This window comes from Amphibalanus amphitrite, unplaced genomic scaffold (genome assembly GCF_019059575.1).
Source record: "Amphibalanus amphitrite isolate SeventyFive unplaced genomic scaffold, NRLGWU_Aamphi_draft 000142F_arrow, whole genome shotgun sequence".
NCBI classification, from domain to species: domain Eukaryota; kingdom Metazoa; phylum Arthropoda; class Thecostraca; order Balanomorpha; family Balanidae; genus Amphibalanus; species Amphibalanus amphitrite.
This window is the reverse complement of record NW_024881637.1, coordinates 535,577-547,905: the sequence shown is the minus strand read 5'-3', so window position 1 is coordinate 547,905 and position 12,329 is coordinate 535,577. Positions and strand designations below refer to the sequence as shown.

General features: G+C 49.8%; 1 protein-coding gene across 4 annotated transcripts in view; it reads right to left on the bottom strand.

The window, feature by feature from the left end:
- Positions 1-103: 103 nt before the first annotated feature.
- The window catches only part of LOC122382546 (adenylate cyclase type 10-like), a 28,530-nt gene continuing 16,304 nt past the window's right edge, over positions 104-12,329 (bottom strand). The window contains exons 25-37 of one of the 4 annotated variants that reach the window (XM_043368030.1): positions 12,047-12,175; positions 11,684-11,740; positions 11,328-11,475; positions 10,895-11,020; positions 10,197-10,329; positions 9,949-10,061; positions 9,504-9,694; positions 4,174-4,354; positions 3,718-3,931; positions 1,885-2,059; positions 1,274-1,467; positions 924-1,062; positions 104-622 (exon numbers count right to left, since the gene is read on the bottom strand). In XM_043368030.1, the coding sequence (XP_043223965.1) occupies positions 461-622; positions 924-1,062; positions 1,274-1,467; positions 1,885-2,059; positions 3,718-3,931; positions 4,174-4,354; positions 9,504-9,694; positions 9,949-10,061; positions 10,197-10,329; positions 10,895-11,020; positions 11,328-11,475; positions 11,684-11,740; positions 12,047-12,175 (1,962 nt within the window). In that variant the 3' untranslated portion in view covers positions 104-460. The remainder of the gene's footprint in view (positions 623-923; positions 1,063-1,273; positions 1,468-1,884; positions 2,060-3,717; positions 3,932-4,173; positions 4,355-9,503; positions 9,695-9,948; positions 10,062-10,196; positions 10,330-10,894; positions 11,021-11,327; positions 11,476-11,683; positions 11,741-12,046; positions 12,176-12,329) is intronic. The other 3 variants (XM_043368031.1, XM_043368033.1, XM_043368034.1) reach the window with 3 other exon arrangements.

Here is a 12,329-nt window from a genome sequence, read left to right as displayed (position 1 = left end):
TCTTCGACGCGTAGATATTGCATGCTCCCCAAAGGAATTAAGTAGGCCGTCAAAGGCAGGCTACTTGAAAAGTTCTAGTCATATCTTCACGCTACTGAGCCACTTCATCATGTTACACTCGTTTATTAATTCTTTGCGTACACAACAGTCTAACATAATGATTCGTTTACATCTAACACTTACGAGAAGCCCGACGGCTGACCTGCGACTGCAGCATAGCGGCTATGGTGCGCTTGAGCTTAACTATGTAACTCCCGGCTTACGTCTTGCTGTAGAGTATCTGTACTATTCTTATGAGGAAGGCGATCAGGTCAACATGAGCATAACCAGTCTTACAAAATCCTTGCTGTCTTGTGTCTACATAAATCCTTCAGTTTCGTGCTATCGCCGCCTTGGCGCACACTGCCCCGTATATCCCGGTTCCCCAGTCAGCCCCCAGCTCAGTCCGTCTCTACCGACCCTAGCTGGTGCCGGTCAGCATGGACTTGTACTCTGGCGTGGGCAGCGTGTACATGATCTTGGACTGGGCGATGTTCTTGGCGTCGTGCCAGTCCAGTTCGCCCTGGATGCTGTGACGCAGCCAGAAGGTCATCACGAACTCGGAGACCTCCTCGAACCAAACCTGCCGCAAGCAAAACAGGGCGTCAACAGCGTCTCAGAGGGACGGTAGTAGTAGGTCAGAGTTTGACGTATTTCAGAATTAATAGATCAAACCGTATGAGGTGGCATCTACCTACTACCGGAATACATTACACAATACATATGAAGGGAAGCGGACTGTGATGGAATCCATTCCCTTTTGTGCTCGTATTTCCCTGCAATGACAGGCCCGTTTATTTCTAAACGGGAGCACACCCCACCGCCGAAGCCACACTATCAATTGGTTGAGACTGTCACTAACCCGCAACCCTGTCCGCACTCACGTATAGCGAGTGTTTGGCCCACTCTCGGTCCAGCACGTTGGTGAGGCGGTCGGCCATCACCACCGCCTCCTTCAGCAGACGGAACGCCTTGTCCGTCTTACCGGTGAACATGCAGAAGTACGCCCGCATGTGCAGGTACCTGCGGAATTCGGCACCGGCCTTTGTAGGTAACAATGATATTCCACGACTCGCACAAGCTTCGTAAGCAAGAAGTGACTTGAATTTTGTTGTGAATGTAACTAGAAAGCGAGTAGCGACAGGATTTCATTATAAGACACATCAGCCTAGCATACTACCCACGATCAGTTTGAGGTCCCAGCCTTGCTGGCATATGTCTCCGCGGCACTGACCTGGGTTTGAAGACCTTGTGGAACTCGACTGCCTTGTCGAGCTCCTTGAGATACTGGCGCACCACGGGCTCGTCCTTCTCCGTCTCCTCGTACAGCTGCTCCACGATGGTCTCACAGAGCCGGATCAGGCGCGTCTCCAGCAGCTTACAGAGGCCGTGCACGGTGACCACGCAGCGAGCCTTCACCGGCTTCACCTGAGGGCAGAGGAGAGGAAAGTCGGGACCTCGTCAGTCGTCAGGATATCCTTGTGAATGGACGTGCCATGTCTCATCAAGCTTATGTGGGAAAGAGACGGGACAGGGCTCGTCGGCTAAGCCTGGAGCTAAAAAAAAAAAACGGCAGACCCGATTATATCAGTTATCAGTGTAATCACAAATCACAAATATCGGTACCCGATGACGCTTCGATGACTGCCTCTGCAAAATATCGATAATCGACATCGTCAGCCGCTAGTTCTTACTTCCCGCTGCCTCCTGCTATTGACGTTAAAAACGATGTATTAGCTTGTTGCCAACATTCGCCAGCCGTCGGAGCAGTCTGCGATTTGTTGCGGTCGTCAGTGCTCACATTCAGTCGTCTCATTCACCCACCTGTCCAGCGTCCTCACTAACCTCCTCGGCGACGGCGATCCAGCGGTCGCACTCGACCCAGGAGTCGGTTCGCGCGTACCACAGTGCCAGCGTGGCGGCCGCGTAGAACTGCGCCTCGCGCTCGGTGCGGACGGAGGGGTCAGAGTACGTGTCGCGCACAAACGACACACATGTGCCGATGTCCTCGATACTGAACCTGCCGAGCAATAGACGGACGGCCGGACCGCTATGTTATTGATGCGGCTCGCGGGTCATCGACATAGCTACTTGATCCTTTTCTGCATATACATACATTTTGTCTCATGAGCTGCTCCGCTATGAATAATGAATAATAACATCCCTGTTTAACGTTTGTCGTATTTCGTCGTCTACCAGATTTTGTTCCATCTCCAGCTTTTCTGTGGCTCATCTACCTGAACGATGGGCTGCATTATCCATCAGATGATCGTAATCCCGCTATCATCCCCTCACGGTTCGTCGGAAGGTCATCTCAGGCTCAAAAGAAACGGTATATACCATTCGAAAGCTGACGGAGAGCTGAATCCAAAAATGTAATTTTTATCAAAATCGATCGATGGCCTTTTTTGAAAATGGCGTTTTTGTAAAAACTTAATAACCTTTTATTTAACGGGCTGTCCGGGATATTCTTGAAAACATAAACATGTATTATTGAGTTCCAGTGAAAGCTGAACGCCAAAAGAACAATATTTAGCGAAGCAATATTTCCTAACATTAATATGCGTCTCCCACAGCCGAAAATAAGGCGCAATTACACATCTCAGTGTCACGATGGACCAAAGTCAGCCACATAGAAGCGTGAAATGACCCTTATCGACTCGCAGACCCGGCGCTCTCGGCCCGCCTGACCGGCCACGGAAAGAACGTTCGGTTCTCGTTCTACTAAACAAATGTCAAATTTGTCACTTTAACTGTCCACATCGCTATTAAAGTTATTCAGGATACCTGGGAAGAAAATTCATTGTTCTGCTTGATTTACAACATGCTTTAATTTACATTTTTCTTATACATGTTTTGTTCCATCCAGCTGCGATCAGTGCCCGCGCAGGGGAAGTGAGCGGGGTTTCACTGTCAGAGGCTGTACTGGTGACAGCTGCTCGGCCGTGCGACCGGTCAAAGGTTACCCTGCCCCGCCGGGCGCTACCCCCACTCCACCCGAGCTGAGGCCGGTGCAACCTCTGACATTTCAGTGCGGCCAATTTTCCTTATATGGGCATGATACCAAGCTCAATTGAGCAAAGTAGACATGAGCAAATGCAAATTAATGCATGATGTGAAGATGACAGAACAATGAATTTTCTTCACAGGTATCCTGAATAACTTTAACAGCGATGTGGACAGTTAAACTGACAAATTTGACATTTGTTTAGTAGAACGAGAGCCGAACGTTCTTTCCGTGGCCGGTCAGGCGGGCCGAGAGCGCCGGGTCTGCGAGTCGATAAGGGTCATTTCACGCTTCTGTGTGGCTGACTTTGGTCCATCGTGACACTGAGCTGTGTGATTGCGCCTTATTGTCGGCTGTGGGAGACGCATATTAATGTTTGGAAATATTGCTTCGCTAAATATTGTTCTTTTGGCGTTCAGCTTTCACTGGAACTCAAAAATACATGTTTATGTTTTCAAGAATGTCCGGGACAGCCCGTTGAATAAAAGATTATTAAGTTTTTACAAAAACGCAATTTTCAAAAAAGGCCATCGATCGATTTTGATAAAAATTACATTTTTGGATTCAGCTCACCGTCAGCTTTCGAATGGTATATATCGTTTCTTTTGAGCCTGAGATGACCTTCCGACGAACCGTGCCCTCCCCGTTACACCTCTCCCACTCACACTCACCCTGCCTCGATGAGCGTATCCAGACACCCAAGGTAGTACCAGTGTTTCCCCAGCACGTGACTTCCCTCCTCTGCGATGAACATCACCCTGCGAGAGAGGTCGACCAGCTCTTGGACGGCCAGCTGCAGCAGCAGGCACTGCGAGAGCAGCTGCGCAGACGCCAGCTCCGCCTCACCGTCGTGGATCCGGCGGTTGATACGCAGTGCTATGTAGCCTGCGGCGGGAAGAATTCGGTTAGAGTGGCGTCTGCCAGTCAGTCAGCAGGGAAAATGATAGTTAACTTGACGGCTGTCTGCGTACCATTTAGCAATGTTACGCGATGCCAGACAGTTCGAAGCGCCATTGATGTACTTTGTAATTATGCCACGCTGTCAAAGTTTCAGCAATGCAAGCTACAGCGTTCAGTACAACTGAGCTAGGAATGCCAGGTTCGTCTGAGCTGTATCGGCCACTCGCCGTTGTCCAGCGCCTCGTATAGCTCGCCGGAGGCCAGCTTCATCCTCAGAACGATGGTGTAGAGGCTGGCCGCCGTGGCAAAGTCCTCCTCCTGCATCATGTTGAAGAGCGCCTCCAGCTTGGCCACCGCCATGCTGGAGTAATAGGAGGCCTGCCGCAGTCGGCCGCGAGCCATGCACGCCTGAAACACGGTCAGAAAGTCACCGATCAGCCGTTCCGGCGGTGGTAGGTAGACTGTACCGCATTACACAGCTGTACTGCGGTGCAGCATAGCGGAACTCGTAGTTCCGAATAAACGGGAGTTCATCAAGTGACTAGGGCGTTATGTAATGCGAAGCACTGGCGGATCCAGACTTGCGTTTTGGGGGGGGGGGGGGGCCAACTCGTGCAAGGAGCCAAACCTAGGGTACCCCCAAATCCTGTTTTCTCATCGGATTTAGGCCACTTATTTTTCGTCACAGCCCTGAAACGATAATTTTTTTAAACTAAAAAAAAAATAGAGAGAGAAATGGTAGCCCACTCAACCCGTGCCTTAATATTACTTTGAAAACACTTCAAATTGCTTTTGTCGACCACCGCTCCGGGTCGGTGCTTGGCGCAGACTTCGCGGGCTAGGAGGTGTCGGTTGAACCTCTCTGCCGTTCGGCCCCTGATCAAGCTAGAGCTCGCGGAAAAAACGAGTGTGTTGCCTGTGAGTGACGAGAGGAAGCCGATGATACCCGATTTTAAGGTCCTTGGTCATTGGTTGACCTTCCAGGGCGGTGTTTCACGGTCGCGCTGCCAGCCGCTGCCAGCGCATTCCGCGAGCTAAGGTCAACTTTCGGTAGTGTTGTAGGTATAGGCTAGTTGATGTCTCCATGGAAACCAAAAGTGCCAACAGCGCTGGCAGCGTGCCGTGAAACACCGCCCAGGTCAGGTCACAGACCCAAAAGACGGGAAAATCAGGGCCTGTCAGAACCTCCTAAAGTAAGGCTGTAATAGATTTTTTTTGTGCTGATCACGAATTTCATGTTAGTTTGGATCATAGATGATGTCTTCATGCCTTTAGGCCATGTCGGGGCAGGCCAGGTCAGGTCAACCAGGTCAACCAGTACTTATGGGCGTCCGTGTAGCAGGTGTCCGACTACCACTGGCAGCTACGTAACATGATACGAAGGCATCAAAACTACTTCGTAAATGTTCAAATGGTTGCTAAATGCTAAATTCAAAATCAGCTAAACGAAACTATCCTAGAAACATGTTAAACTCGGAAAAGTGCACCGAGGTCATCAAAGGTCAATGACCTGACTTGACCCTAAGGTGACATTGACACCTACCACAATGGTTGGGACCAACATCATTTCACATGTTTGAGCGTTTTAAACCACGAAAAGACTGTAAACGAGCGGATAATGTGAGCCGACATACGCGGAATCGCGATTCCGGCCAAACATGGCCTCAAACATGGCCAAACATATGGTGCGTTCGGAGAGGCACATTCCACGTGGAATCCGTGGAATACTCCATGCGCGCGGAACATTCCCGGAGATTGGCCGTTCAGAGAGATACGCCTCCGAACGCGGCACGGGGAATATTCCAGGGGACGGTGAATATTCCATGCTCTCCGAACGCACGGATAGTCTCGAGAAATAGGCCACAGGTCAAAGGTCACTTGGGTCAGGGTCATGAAATTTTCAGACTTTGTCAACATGAGGGTGCTAAAGTTTCGTCGCGATCGGATTCATGATAACTTACACGATAACTTCACGCGTCGATCGAGAGGTAAAGTATGCAATAAGAACTTCTTGGGTGAAGACGAGACCAACACTCAAGCTCACATATTTTTAATGATACGGTAGTTTCTACCTACTACGCTACTTTCTCACATTCATATTTCTTAAGAGTTTTTGGGGGCCAAAATACATGTTGCCCCCTTTCAGGCTTGGGGGGCATGACCCCGTGGCCCCCCTGGATCCGCTAGGCCGAAACTAACTAGGCCGTTTTCAAACGGTCTGATATTTCAGGTCATGGTTTGCAAACGGCCGGTGTTTTCAGGCTGTTTCATATGCTGTTTCATCGTCCAGTGCCTGAGCAACACACGCGCTCTCCACGATTACATCCTGCGCGATGGACGCTCCTCAGATGCCAGCATGCCTGCCGCCGCTACGAAGGGGTCCCTCATGAACACATTCAGCGCCCTGATACGCGACATGTGGACATCCTCGGACGAAACGGAGCGGGTGCTCACCACCGCACCACTCAAGTCGATGATCCAACGGCTCGCGCCACGCTTCATGGGCTCTCAGCAGCAGGACGCGCAGGAATTCCTCAGATATCTGCTGCAGGGACTTCACGAGGACGTGAACCGGGTGACGAGCCGGCCAAAGCCGATCACGACCGACATCGACGACTCACTGAGCACCAGTCAAAAGTCAATGGAGGCCTGGAAACGTTTCTTGCGCCTGGAAAACTCCAAGTTTGTTGACCTGTTCGTGGGCCAGCTCAAGGCTACCCTGCGGTGCACGGTATGTGGCCACGCATCGGTTACCTTCGACCCGTTCTGGGATCTGAGTCTGCCAATCCCGTCACGAAGTGGCCAGGTGCGCCTACAGGCCTGTTTTGACCTGTTCACCAAAGAGGAGGTGCTCGATGGCGACGAAAAACCGACCTGCTCAAAGTGCCAGAAGCGCCAAAAGTGCACCAGGAGCCTCTCGATCCAGAAGTTCCCTCGTATCTTGGTGGTCCACCTGAAGCGGTTCTCGCCGCAGGAGAGGTTCCGCGGGAAGCTGAACACCACTGTCGACTTTTCGGTGAACGGCCTGGACCTGTCGCCCTACTCGGCCGGACAGACGCCCTGCCGGTACAGCCTATACGGCGTGGCGAACCACTCTGGCACGCTGCTCTCAGGACATTACACCGCTCACTGCCGACACCCGTACACGGCAGAGTGGTACGAGTACAACGACTCGCGGGTCCACGTGATGGACCAGAGAAACGTCAACAGCGGAAAGGCTTACGTGCTGTTCTTTGAGCTGGCCGGCTCGAAACACCGCTCCGGCTCGACCCACGTCTAGTCATCCAGTCACGGGAGAGGAGCCTGCGATCGTCACCCGCTCGGGCCCTGTGTAGTCACACCGACCGGCGCACATTCTGCTCGGACAACTCTAGCCAGCGGCCTATTGTGATTTGTGATATTGCGTGTAAGGTGTTGTGAAAAACCAGAACAGCCTTTGGATCTCACTGAAAACATTGGCAATACACAGAAAATTATTAACAAAAAAAAAAAAAAAAGTTTCATATGCCCTGACTGGGCCAGGCCGTTTGCAAACGGACAATTTTCATACGGCCTGTAACATATATTCATATTTCACCATCTGTCGCAGCATCAAATGCTGATGTGGTGCACTCAAAAGCCGGAATTGGTCCTTGGATGCCGTAAGGACCCTTTTAAAGGTAGACTGCCACCTTTTTTCCACAAAACGGTTTTCACTAGAGCTGAGCCACCTATGTCCCAGACTGAAGTCGGTTTTCCGAAATTCGAACCCGTTTGCGAGAAATCGGAGACCAAAGTTCAGTTTGATGCCATTTTTTTAGTCCAAGAAAACCGACATCTCTACTGTTTATCGATAACTTTGAAACATGAATTTTCTTATCTTTTGGTAAATATATGTCAAAACTTTGATTGTTTCGAGATCAGAGAAGAATTTTGGAGTGTCAAAATAAAAGTTAAACTTATATATTCAGTAGTTCATTTTTTCCAAAAAAGTGTGGGAAATGGGGTTTAACATGGGCCAGACCCATTCCAAATGAGCCATGATTTTTAAATGTTTTACAAACTTAAATGCAAAATAAATTAAACATGGCCAATTTCTTATGAAATCATATATTAGTAAATCATAAAATACCTTACTTTTTCAAATAAAATGTAATAATCTTATGACCTTGAAGTCTAGTGATGTGTAAACATTGTCGCTAGACATTAACCGATTGATAATTGTATGATAATCGACAATTTTTTTCGCGATTCACGTGATGATACTTTGTCAGGTGAATTCTAAAATTTTGTTTTGTCCAGGGAATAAATCATAGGCCGATCTGAGAAAACTTTTTGAAGGTGGCAGTCTTCCTTTAAGAAATAAGTGACCCGACTGACCCCTTAGAGATTGGCCTGAGCTCTGACCGAAATAAGTCTTTTACCGTTTCACGGGAAGGGACAAAAAGGTCCCTGATATGCTTCTTGTACAATTACCAAACAAAACAAGCTTTTCAGCGCCAACTCAGTGAGTGTTCCTAAAAAAATTATTGCGCATATTCCGTGAATGAAAAATTGCCGGGTCATGTCAGGTCAGGCTGCCAGAGCAAGTTTGTTAACTTGACAGTTCAATCGATATGTATACAATAAGACCTTCTCGGGTGACGACAAGACATGACGACACTTTATGAAGGAAGCTAGTAAACCAGGTAGTTTCTCCATAGGCGCGGGAACCGGGGCAGTGGGGACAGCTTGCCCACCCCCCAACTATGGGGCCGTGGGGGCGGTGCCCCCACAACTTTCAGACGGAATACCCCATTTTTTGCAAATGTTTTCTTTTTTTGTTGAAAAAAGCCAAGGGATGAAAAATAAGTGGCCCAAAACCGGTGAGAAAACTAGATTCGGGGGGACCCTAGGTTGATCTATGTTATGGTGTGCCCCCCCCCCAGTCTGAAAGTAGTTCCCGCACCCCTGAGTTTCTCTACGCTATTGAATCACGCCGGTGATTCTAACTTCTACGGGTATCTACTACGCAACCTTCTCACATTAATTTTTCTTCAAGCGTTTTGGGAGGGGGGCCAAAAGATATGTTGGCCCCCCTTTCAGGCTTTTGGGGGGCCATGGCCCCGGTGGCCCCCTCCCTGAATCCACCAGTGGGGGGCGGTGCCACCACAACTTTCAGACGGAATACCGCCCTTTTTGCAAATGTTTTCTTTTTTTGTTGAAAAAGCCAAGAGATGAAAAATAAGTGGCCTAAAACCGGTGAGAAACTAGATTTGGGGGGACCCTAGGTTGATCTATATTATGGTGTGCCCCTCCCCCCCAGTCTGAAAGTAGTTCCCGCACCCCTGACTTTCTCTACGCTATTGAATCACGCTGCTGATTCTAGTAGGTATCTACTACGCAACCATCTCACATTAATTTTTCTTCAAGCGTTTTGGGGGGGGGCCAAAAGATATGTTGGCCCCCCCTTTCAGGCTTTTGGGGGGGCCATGGCCCCGGTGGCCCCCCCCTGGATCCGCCAGTGATGCGAAGTGCGGATCACTGTCAAGCATACAACTTAATGATGAGGCGACATCGCGTTATCGCGTCTGCCGACCTGTATGATGCTGGAGTAGGCCATGATGAGCTCGTCGAAGTCGGTGCTGGCCGCCTCGGCGATGTTGAGCTGCATCAGGGCGGCCAGGTAGCAGACCGACTCGTTGTGTTTGAGGTGGAACACGTCCGTCAGGTGCTTCAGGCAGTTGGCCGCCTCCACCTTGATGGGCGCCATCTCCTGGTCCACAGAGCCTGACACAAGCGCAGGGATGACGGCCGTGGTGATGGACGTGTTGCGTAACAGATGCGCTTTTCACTGTTACACGTCTTAGGCACTTTATGTTACCTACGTCTTTCGTAAAGAGAATCATGTAGCCGATGTAAACGCATCTATTAAGTAATCAATAAAGCTTTATCCAAGAACTAAAGTACTATTTGCAACATTCCACCCGAATGTCTGAATGATAAATGAGGAGAAACTTGCTATTTTCCGATTATGCATTTACCGAGATAATGTGCCGGCATCAGTTGGTGTAGGAACTGGGTGAGCTCCGCTGTCCATATGTGAAATATGTTCACCCGGGTGGGGAACGATATCTCCAGCATCTCCAGTGCTTCCCTGTGGAACAAAAACATGCTGATAAATAGCCAACGAAATACGCGAGACCATAGCGGGAAGTTTCCGTTACCCTGAGAAAGGCGGATAAATCAGCCCAGAGGACGTTAGGGATACGATATTATGAGGCGCTGTTACCTGAGGTGCGAGAGGGCGTCCTCCAGCATGCCCATGCGGAGGTAGGCCTGACCCATCAGGTTCTCCACCTTGGCGTCCTGCCACCACACCGGGATGACGTCACCGTCGTCAGGATCAGGCAGAGGACGTGCGCCTGACGGGATAGCAGAAATATCGTAAAAAATTGGGAATGCGAAAAATCAACATTCTTAGATGCATTCGAGCGAAGATGGCAAAAAGTTAGGATTGTTTTTAGTTTTGTCGTTATCCTTATCGTCTATCGAATGCATCTAAAACCTCGGAGATGTTAGACAGCTGTTATGACGTCTATCGTAATGTCTCTGAGAAGATTTAAGTGTGTCAGAGAACCTAGCTTTGGAACCGGGAACGCTGTAAAGCTGATAAGCCGAGCGGGACACGTTAATTGGAGGGAGCCACGGTTCCGTGCTGGCAAGGCGCAGGAGTTCGCTGAGAGTTCCGACGCGCGGCAGGTAGGCTGTGCCGCATTACACGAGCGCATTGCGGTGCAGCATTATCGAGCGCTTGGCTGTGGGTCTTGTCAAGTAAACGGAACGCCCAAAAATGTGAATTAGGATCAATTATATTTCGCTATAAGCGACTCAAAACAGTTCTTAAATTGAATAAGCAGCAACGGGGGAAGGCTGAACTGAATGATAGACAAGTCTTCTATGACCTAATCGCCTCCGCCCGTGACTCGCCTGTTTTCATTTCGTCGACGAGGATCTGCGCCTCTCGGAGGTAGGTGAGTGCCTGGCTGTTGTCCTGCAGGGTGATGGCCGCCTCCCCGGCCGCGCTCAGGAAGTATACCGTCTTACCCACCATGTCTGCGGGCGGAGGACATCCGCGAATCGTAAACATAGGCAAACCAAGTAGGAACTGCATCATGTAAAACGATAGGTAAGCGAGCGACTGTCAAACTTTAAAAAAATGTTAACCACAAAAGACAATTTATATCATACCATAACTCAGCAGTCCGGTAAAATAATGTCAAAACCACACATCACGTTGGCCATAAATAATTTGTCCTATCAAGTCCAGTCCAGGACTCTGGGCTGAGTCATATTGATAAAGTGGTTGACGTGATTTATCGACTGCCGGGTGCCGAGTGACGTCCGCGCTGCCCGGACTGACTGGCGTTTTTCCAGTGTCGGATGAGCTGCGGGTAGACGGTGGCCAGGATCTCGGTGCATTTGCAGGCGCGCCGGTCCAGTTTACTGCTCTCCTCTTCGTCACCGCTCTCAGAGGGCGCCATCGACGACGAACGGGAGCGGCGCCGCTGCTGACGACAACAACGCCAGGGACAGAATGACGCGGCGTCAGCCGCGCCGTCACAAACGTACAGATATAGACGATTTGGAGTTATATGGAGGATGCATGGACAAGAGTAAAATATATTTGCGTATGTTTATTGTAAAACTGTTTTCGAATTACGTTTCTCTTACGTACGTGTACATGTTACGGGTAATTTGTTAATTTACAGCACTCACCTTAGAAAATGACTGATTGGAGCGCTGCATCGACCCTCCCGGCAGCATGGAGATATCCTGTGGTCAGAGGACGGGGTCCAATCGCGGGGCGGTTTCATGTGTTATTTGTACGCGCCGGGCAACGATCGGACAATATAAAATGAGTGGGATGCGTGCGGGGCACGTAACTCAGCGACAAAGTACTGGTGCTCTTTCCTTGGTATCGGGTGAAAACATTTTTCGTTCTCAACTCACAAAACAAAAAAAAACTCAAGTTTCTTAAAAGGGACGACATTTTTCACTCATTACGGACGCCTCGGGAGAAGCACTTCCCCTGACGCCCCCTGGACCCGCCAGTGTCCGGTGCCCCCACCGTCCTCTCACCTGGCTCCTCTCCCGGCCCTTGGGCTGCACCTTGGTATTCTGGTAGAGACGCGACCGGCGCGTCGACTGCTCCTGGTTCTGAGGCACGGGAAGCATCGACGATGAGCGCATCGACACCTTGAACGCCTCCTGTCGGCCGCGAAACGAGAGGAGGTTGTTAGAGGGTAGAGAGTAAGGAATTCACATGAAGAATGTTTGCTGTCTCACATTGGCCACTGATGATGCCTCATTAAAATGTCTAGCTGCTGACAATCTTATCTGGTGAATCCAGACTTTTAAGTGA